General features: G+C 43.8%; 1 protein-coding gene across 1 annotated transcript in view; it reads left to right on the top strand.

Annotated features, from left to right (window-relative positions):
- Positions 1 to 9990, top strand: part of LOC111963728 (regulating synaptic membrane exocytosis protein 2-like) — a 49554-nt gene that overhangs the window by 18308 nt on the left and 21256 nt on the right. Inside the window, 1 exon segment of the mRNA XM_070443494.1 lies at positions 2719 to 2765. Coding sequence (XP_070299595.1) covers positions 2719 to 2765 — 47 coding nt within the window.

The raw sequence follows: 9990 nt of genomic DNA, 5'->3' as shown, positions 1-9990 counted from the left end.
AATACTTATATCAAGCCAGTCTTCAAGGTCTGGTGACCTAGAGGCCAGATGAGGGAGTATACGTGACAACATTATTTAACATTAGATCGTCTCTAAGCTTTAAAGGAATGTGGTTCTTTATATAGACCGCAACACGCCCCCGTTGGCATTTCTGTATTTTCTGTAAATGTTATACCATATATTGCTACCACTGTATCATCAAATGTATTATCTAAGGGAGTTTCAGAGATAGTCAGAATATGCATGTTATTTGTTACAAGCAAGTTATTGACTTCATAGACCTTGTTTCTCAGGCTGCATATGTTAATATCGCCTTTTTTTAGCACTTTTCTGGTTGCTTGATTGTTTTTAATGCTTTCCTGAGAAGCTTATCAGAAGTAGACTTGATAGTGCAGGGTGAGCTGCACAAAGTGTCTTCCTACTAGGGCACATTGCCTCAGTTTTCTTTGAATCATTGTGTAATTTAGTAAAAGCTAAGAGCTATACTACATCCAGATGTAGGCATTGTTAATGTCATGATAATGAATGTATGATGTCACTACTCACTTGATTCTAGTTGTCACCTGTGTGCTCTCTGAGATACTGGGAAAATCTCTGGGAAATAAACAGAACCCCAACATGATGAAGCAAGAGTTATCTTCACAGTTACATTACTGTTACTGCCCTCTCGCTAGTCAAATATGGGTCACCTATATATGTTTATTCAGAGGTCCAGAGGGGAATTGTTCTAATGAAGCTTGGATGTTATCTGTGGAGTTGAGGGACTGAAGCTGGGATGCTATCTGTGGAGTTGAGGGACTGAAACTAGGATGTCATATGTGGAGCTAATGAACCGAAGCTGGGAAATTATCTGTGGAGCTGAGGGACTGAAGCTGGGATGTTATCTGTGGAGCTGAGGGACTGAAGCGGGATTTTATCTGTGGAGCTGAGGATTGAAGCTGGGATGTTATCTGTGGAGCTGAGGGACTGAAGCTGGGATTTTATCTGTGAGCGAGCGGGGACTGAAGCTGGGATGTTTTCTGTGGAGCTTAGGGACTGAAGCTGGGATGTTATCTGTGGAGCTGAGGGAGTGAAGCTGGGATGTGATCTGTGGAGCTAGAGACTGAAGCTGGGATGTTATCTGTGGAGTTGAGGAACTGAAGTTGGGATTTTATCTGTGGAGCGAGGGGACTGAAGCTGTGATGTTATCTGTGGAGCTGAGGGACTGAAGCTGGGATGTTTTCTGTGAGCTGAGGGACTGAAGCTGGGATGTTATTTCTGGAGCTGAAGACTGAAGCTGGGATTTATCTGTGGAGCTGAGGGACTGAAGCTGGGATGTTATCTGTGGAGCTGAAAGACTGAAGCTGGGATGTTATTCTGTGGAGCTGAGGGACTGAAGCTGGGATGTTATCTGTGGAGCTGAGGGACTGAAGCTGGGATGTTATCTGTGGAGCGAGGGGACTGAAGCTGGGATGTTATCTGTGGAGCTAGGGACTGAAGCTGGGATGTTATCTGTGGAGCTGAGGGACTGAAGCTGGGATGTTATCTCTGGACTGAAAGACTGAAGCTGGGATTTTATCTGTGGAGCTGAGGGACTGAAGCTGGGATGTTATCTGTGGAGCTGAAAGACTGAAGCTGGGATGTTATCTGTGGAGCTGAGGACTGAAGCTGTGATTTTATCTGTGGAGCGGAGGACTTGAAGCTGGGATGTTTCTGTGGAGCTGAGGATTGAAGCTGGGATGTTATCTGTGGAGCTGAGGGACTGAAGCTGGGATTTTATCTTGGAGCGAGGGACTGAAGCTGGGATGTTTTTCTGTGGAGCTTAGGGACTGAAGCTGGGATGTTATCTGTGGAGCTGAGGGAGTGAAGCTGGGATGTGATCTGTGGAGCTAAGAGACTGAGCTGGGATGTTATCTGTGGAGTTGAGGAACTGAAGTTGGGATTTTATCTGTGGAGCGAGGAGACTGAGGCTGTGATGTTATCGGTGGAGCTGAGGGACTGAAGCTGGGATGTTTTCTGTGGAGCTGAGGACTGAAGCTGGGATGTTATCTCTGGAGCTGAAAGACTGAAGCTGGGATTTTATCTGTGAGCTGAGGGACTGAAGCTGGGATGTTATCTGTGGAGCTGAAAGACTGAAGCTGGGATTATCTGTGAGCTGAGGACTGAAGCTGGGATGTTATCTGTGAGCTGAGGGACTGAAGCTGGGATGTTATCTGTGGAGCGAGGGGACTGAAGCTGGGATGTTATCTGTTGGAGCTGAGGGGACTGAAGCTGGGATGTTATCTGTGAGAGCTGAGGGACTGAAGCTGGGATGTTATCTCTGGAGCTGAAAGACTGAAGCTGGGATTTTATCTGTGGAGCTGAGGACTGAAGCTGGGATGTTATCTGTGGAGCTGAATCCCTCAGCTCCACAGATAACATCCCAGCTTCAGTCCCTCAGCTCCACAGATAACATCCCAGCTTCAGTCCCTCAGCTCCACAGATAATTTCCCAGCTTCGGTTCATTAGCTCCACATATGACATCCTAGTTTCAGTCCCTCAACTCCACAGATAGCATCCCAGCTTCAGTCCCTCAACTCCACAGATAYCATCCKAGCTTCATTAGAACAATTCCCCTCTGGACCCTCTGAATAAACATATATAGGTGACCCATATTTGACTAGCGAGAGGGCAGTAACAGTAATGTAACTGTGAAGATAACTCTTGCTTCATCATGTTGGGGTTCTGTTTATTTCCCAGAGATTTTCCCAGTATCTCAGAGAGCACACATGGACAACTAGAATCAAGTGAGTAGTGACATCATACATTCATTATCATGACATTAACAATGCCTACATCTGGATGTAGTATAGCTCTTAGCTTTTACTAAATTACACAATGATTCAAAGAAAACTGAGGCAATGTGCCCTAGTAGGAAGACCACTTTGTGCAGCTCACCCTGCACTATCAAGTCTACTTCTGATAAGCTTCTCAGGAAAGCATTAAAAACAATCAAGCAACCCAGAAAAGTGCTAAAAAAAAGGCSATATTAACATATGCAGCCTGAGAAACAAGGTCTATGAAGTCAATAACTTGCTTGTAACAAATAACATGCATATTCTGACTATCTCTGAAACTCCCTTAGATAATACATTTGATGATACAGTGGTAGCAATATATGGTTATAACATTTACAGAAAATACAGAAATGCCAACGGGGGCGGTGTTGCGGTCTATATAAAGAACCACATTCCTTTAAAGCTTAGAGACGATCTAATGTTAAATAATGTTGTCACGTATACTCCCTCTGGCCTCTAGGTCACCAGACTGCTGATTATTACGCACACCTGTCACCATCGTCACACGCACCAGCGCTTATTGACACTCACCTGGACTCCATCTATTTATGTCACTCCATTTGGTTCCTTCCCCAGGCGTTATTGTTTCTGTATCTGTTTCATGTCGCTGTTTATTCCCGACTCTCAGCGTACAGCGTTACAAAGTAACGCCTCACCAAAGGGAAGCATCAGGGAGTGTTTTTAGTTTTTGTGTTGGAAGTGACGTCGGGTCTGGTTTCCGCTGCCAGAGCAACCGAGGATGCCTCAGCCGGCTCTTTAGGCTTTCATGTCTCAGCCGGTACATCGGGGTGTCAAGACGTCTGTTGCCGAGTCTACCGAGGATGCCTCAGATAGCTTGTCAGGCTTCCATGCCTTAGCTAGCTCGTCAGGTTTTCAAGACTCGGTAGGCTCGGCAGGCTCCCCAGCCACAGCTGGCTTGCCAGGCTCCGGCACTTAAGGCTGCTTGTCAGGTTCCTGTGCCTCTACGGAGCCGAACGGTCCGCTCTGATCCCCGGGAACGTCCCTCTGGTCGGCGTCCTGCAGCTGGAGCCYCGCGTCAGAGAGGGMGTGCTGTTTTGTCTGCTCCTTCTTCGGCACTCTAGGTCACCGGGCTCCCGCGCCCCAGCCGGCTCGACAGGTTCCRGCGTTTCGGCAGAGGTGGCCGGTCCGCTCCTGATCCCTGGGATCGTCCCTTTTGTTGGCATCCTGCGGCTGGAGCCGCATTTCAGGAGCTGCTCGTCAGGGAGGGGGTACTGTCACGTATACTCCCTCTRTGGCCTCTAGGTCACCAGACTGCTGATTATTACGCACACCTGTCACCATCGCACCAACACTTTTTGACACTCACCTGGACTCCATCACCTCTTTGATTTCCTGCCCTATTTATGTCACTCCCTTTGGTTCCTTCCTCAGTCATTATTGTTTCTGTATCTGTTTCATGTCGGTTCGCTGTTTGTGTTTCTTCTTTTCTTCATGTTCGTTTATTTTGTTAATGTTCACTCCTGAACTAGCTTCTCGACTCTCAGCATAAACTGTTACACTGTTGAAGTAATATGGCTACAGGTTCATCTGCCTCACCTAAAGCCTATCTTTTTTTTGTATTTTCACTCCTTTTTTCTCCTCAATTTCATGGTATCCAATTGGTAGTTACAGTCTTGTCTCATCGCTGCAACTCCCGTACGGACTCGGGAGAGAAGGTCGAGAGCCATGCGTCCTCCGAAACACCGCCGCACTGCTTTTGACACAATGCCCATTTAAACCCGGAAGCCAGCCGCACCAATGTGTCGGAGGAAACACCGTACACCTGGCGACTGTGTCAGTGTCAGTGTGCACTGCGCCCGGCCCGCCACAGGAGTCGCTAGTGCCCGATGGGACAAGGATACGCTGCCGGCCAAACCCTCCCTAACCCGGACGACGCTGGGCCAATTGTGCGCCGCCCCATGGGTCTCCCGTCGCAGCCGCTGCGACAGGCCTGGACTCGAACCAAGAATCTCTAGTGGCACAGCCTTAGACCACTGCGCCACTCGGGAGCCCCCTAAAGCCTATTCTTGTGGGAAGCTGCTATAGACCACCAAGTGCTAACAGTCAGTATCTGGATAATATGTGTGAAATGCTTGAAAATGTATGTGATATCAACAGAGAAGTATATTTTTTGGGTGATTTAAATATTGACTGGCTCTCATCAGTGCCTGCAACCTGTTCAGATTGTCAGTCAACCTTCCAGGGTAGTTACAAACAGTACAGGAATGAAATCATCAACATGTATTAATCACATCTTTACTAATGCTGCAGAAATGTGCTTTAAAGCAATATCCAAATCCATAGGATGTAGTGATCACAATATAGTAGCCATATCTAGGAAACCAAAGTTCCAAAGCTGGGTCTAATATAGTGTATAAGAGGTCATACAATACGTTTTGTAGTGATTCATATGTTGATGATGTAAATATAATATTGTTGGTCTGTGGTGTGTAATGAGGATCAACCAGACTCTGCACTTGACACATTTATGAAACTACTTATTCCAGTTACTAATAAGCATGTACCCATTAAGAAATGACTGTACAAACTGTTACATCCCCTGGATTGATGAGGAATTGAAAAATGGTATGGTTGAGAGGGATGAGGCAAAAGGTCTGGCAAATAAGTCTGGCAGCCCAACTGATTGGCAAACATACTGTAAATTAAGAAATCATGTGACTGTCTAAATAACAATTAAATAACTATACTATGAAACAAAGATAATTATATAGAAATGAAAAAGCCCCAACACACCTTAACCTTTATGTAAAAACACAATGATTCAAAGAAAACAAGCCCCTACACACCTTAACCTTATAGTGAAAAATAACACAGATTTGCTTGTGTCTGCAGGTTCGAGTTTATTTGAATCCCAGAAGATGGGTCGAGCGATATCCGTCACGTCCCCCATGAGTCCCGGGATGCTCCGCTACTCCCACAGTGCCTGTCTGGACACGCTTAGTAAGTAGCCACGATGTAGGGTTGGATCACTTAATTAGTTAATGCTGTTCTCGTTAAGGTTTAATGAGGATGATAAGTCAGGGGCCTTATGGGTGGAGGAACAACAATGTGCTGTCTGTCATTTGACTGATCTAAAATCAGTCCTAAGTTTCAAAGTTACTTATTTGGTTCCCGTTTCTATAAGTTATTGAGAGAATACAGGACTGGTTTGGTTCCAATCAATGTATGTTATTAAGAGAATACTGGACTGGTTTGTTGCCGTTGTCGTGTCTTTACTATCATTAACTGAAGACTTTTAGTTTTTAATAACTCTCTGTATTATTATTACATGATTAAACTGATTAATCATGTAACTGTAATTAACTAGGAAGTCGGGGCAAATAAGGAAATTATTCAGATTACAAAGTTATACTTTTCCTAATATAACCATTCAGATATTTTCATATCTGATCAATTATTCTTCTTAATTAATGAATTATTTACTTTACCTCACGTTAGTCTCATTCCAAACGTCGTAAATTGTTGGTTATCTGCACGAACCCAGTCTTCATTATGAGTCATCCATACATCAATTGTCTTAAATCATGGATTTACTAACTAAGTAATTCACAGAAATGCATAAACAAACAAACAAAGTAAATATGGTTACAAAAAATTATAGGAGAATGTGCCCTAGTGGGCTAAACCGGCATGGCGGCTTGTTAGACAAAAGGGGAGTGGGGGTCAGATGACAAGTCGCTACAGAGTTGATAATTATAACAATTGAAATGCTAATCCTTTGCACATGAACGCTCACTCATTCGGGAACAATTGCAATCAATATATATATTTACGCTCAGTGTGTCGTCGGGATCTCTGCTGAAAAGTTCGTTTCTGTTGGAGAGTTTCCGTCCTCTCTCTCTCTCTGTCGTGGTTAGAGTGGATAGTTCAGAGTGATGTGGGATGGTTAAAAGATTCAGCAGTCTGGTCTCAAACCTTGGCCCTCTCGTTATCGAGGAAAGCTGGTCTGCAACCTTTGTCCTCTCGTGATTGAGAGAAACATGGTCTGGTGATAGAAACCCGAGTGGGGTTTTATTCGGAAGGGCAGAAAAGGGCCTGTCCCAGGATGCCCGACCATAACTGTGCTCATGGGCGGTCCTCTGATTTAGTGAAACTCAAAAGGGAATCCATCCAATAATCACATTACACAATTTTACAAACAGTATCATCCTCACTCGTTCATCTTATACAACAACTAGATGTAAACCTCATATCTGAGGCTATTATATAAACAGCGTTATGGTAATGTGGCCGCACCGTCTCCCATGAGTTTTACAAACTTGTAACAAACGGACCAGTTCGTAGCTGGATTCTTCACCGATCTTTTATACCTTCTCCGGAACATAAATGTTGTCGGAGCTCAAGTTCTGTGAGGTGGAAGAAATTCCTTTGTTCTCTATGAAACTTCACTCTGTCTCTATACTGTGTGGCCATGAGGCAGGATCTTCCTAGGAATTTACGACCTCTCTGACCACAGCAGCCTGGTTGTAGGAGGCAGAGAGAGGGGGATGGTGCTCGCTGTACCAAAGAGGGCATTGTCATGACACCGTCTATGTATGTTATTGAGAGAATACTGGACTGGTTTGGTTACCATCTATGTATGTTATTGAGAGAATACTGGACTGGTTTGGTTACCATCGTTATTTCAAAAAAATATATATCACCTTTATTTAACCAGTTTAGCTAGTGGAGAACAAGTTCTCATTTACAACTGCGACCTGGCCAAGATAAAGCAAAGCAGTGCGACACAAACACAACACAGAGTTACACATGGAATAAACAAGCGTACACAATAAAAAAGAAAGTCTATATACAGTGTGTGCAAATGGCATGAGGAGGTAGGAAATAAATAGGCCATAGTAGCAAAGTAATTACAATTTAGCAGATTAACACTGAAGTGATTGATGAGCAGATATGAATGAGCAGATGATGGTGTGTAAGTGTGATACTGGTGTGCAAAAGAGCAGCAAGTAAATAAAAACAATATGGGATGAGGTAGGTAGATGTCCATCTGTACAGATGCCACCCTATGTACAGCTGCAGCTATCGTGAGCTGCTCAGATAGCTTGATGTTTAAAGTTAGTGAGGGAAATGTAAGTCTCCAGTTTCAGTGATTTTTGCAATTGCGTTCCAGTCATGGCAGCAGAGAACTGGAAGGAAAGGCGGCCAAAGGAGGTGTTGGCTTTGGGGATGACCAGTGAGATATACTGCTGGACTGCTGAATGTTTTGTGTAAAGAGTCTGAATACTAATGTAAATGCAATATTGTTGTTTTTTTAAACCTGTTTTTGCTTTGTCATTATTGGGTTGTCTGTAGGTTAATGAGTTACATTTTCTTTTTCTTTTTTAGAAAAACACATTTTTAATAGCACATTGAAACAAAGCCCTATTGTCTAAATCAGTGGGGCAAAAAAGTATTTAGTCAGCCCAATTGTGCAAGTTCTCCCACTTAAAAGATGAGAGAGGCCTGTAATTTTCATCATAGGTACACTTCAACTATGACAGACAAAATGAGAAAAAAAAATCCAGAAAATCACATGTAGGTTTTGTAATGAATTTATTTGCAATTATGGTGGAAATAAGTATTTGGTCACCTACAAACAAGCAAGTTTCTGGCTCTCACAGACCTGTAACTTCTTTAAGGGCTCCTCTGTCCCCACTCGTTACCTGTATAATGGCACCGCGTTTGAACTTGTTATCAGTATAAAAGACGCCTGTCCACAACCTCAAACAGTTCACACTCCAAACTCCACTATGGCCAAGACCAAAGAGCTGTAAAGGACACCAGAAACAAAATTGTAGACCTGCACCAGGCTGGGAAGACTGAATCTGCAATAGGTAAGCAGTTGTTTGAAGAAATCAAACTGTGAGCAATTATTAGGAAATGGAAGACATACAAGACCACTGATAATCTCCCTCGATCTGGGGCTCCACGCAAGATCTCACCCCGTGGGGTCAAAATGATCACAAGAACGGTGAGCAAAAAATCCCAGAACCACACGGGGGGACCTAAGTGAATGACCTGCAGAGAGCTGGGACCAAAGTAACAAGCCTACCATCAGTAACACACTACGCCGCCAGGGACTCAAATCCTGCAGTGCCAGACGTGTCCCCCTGCTTAAGCCAGTACATGTCCAGGCCCGTCTGAAGTTTGCTAGAGAGCATTTGATGATCCAGAAGAAGATTGGGAGAATGTCATATGGTCAGATGAAACCAAAATAGAACTTTTTGGTAAAAACTCAACTCGTCGTGTTTGGAGGACAAGAATGCTGAGTTGCATCCAAAGAACACCATACCTACTGTGAAGCATGGGGGTGGAAACATCCTGCTTTGGGGCTGTTTTTCTGCAAGGGACCGGACGACTGATCCGTGTAAAGGAAAGAATGAATGGGCCATGTATCGTGAGATTTTGAGTGAAAACCTCCTTCCATCAGCAAGGCATTGAAGATGAAACGTGGCTGGGGTCTTTCAGCATGACAATGATCCCAAACACACACGCCGGGCAACGAAGGAGTGGCTTCGTAAGAAGCATTTCAAGGTCCAGGAGTGGCCTAGCCAGTCTCCAGATCTCACCCCATAGAAATCTTTGGAGGGAGTGAAAGTCCGTGTTTGCCAGCAACGCCCCAAAACATCACTGCTCTAGAGGAGATCTGCATGGAGGATGGGCCAAAATACCAGCACAGTGTGTGAAACCTTGTGAAGACTTACAGAAAACGTTTGACCTCTGTCATTGCCAACAAAGGGTATATAACAAAGTATTGAGATAAACTTTTGTTATTGACCAAATACTTATTTTCCACCATATTGCAAATAAATTCATTAAAACCCTACAATGTGATTTTCTTTGATTTTTTTTTCTCATTTTGTCTGTCATAGTTGAAGTGTACCTATGATGAAGATACAGGCCTCTCTCATCTTTTTAAGTGGGAGAACTTGCACAATTGGTGGCTGACTAAATACCTTTTTGCCCCAGTGTATGTATTATTTGACAAGATACAATTTCATAAGATAGGATTGATTGTTAGAATTGATTATATATTATTTCATTAATCAACATCAGACTAAAGCCTAAAAGCCTCGGATAAACTCATGTACACACCAGATTGAAATCTGAGAAAAACAAAGCATGCGTGCCGATGACACTGTCCGTCTTAAAGGGTATTAACACAGATCTG

Source organism: Salvelinus sp. IW2-2015, linkage group LG5 (assembly GCF_002910315.2).
Source record: "Salvelinus sp. IW2-2015 linkage group LG5, ASM291031v2, whole genome shotgun sequence".
NCBI lineage: Eukaryota > Metazoa > Chordata > Actinopteri > Salmoniformes > Salmonidae > Salvelinus > Salvelinus sp. IW2-2015.
The sequence above is the reverse complement of the archived record's forward strand: the minus strand, read 5'-3'. Positions and strand labels throughout refer to the sequence as shown.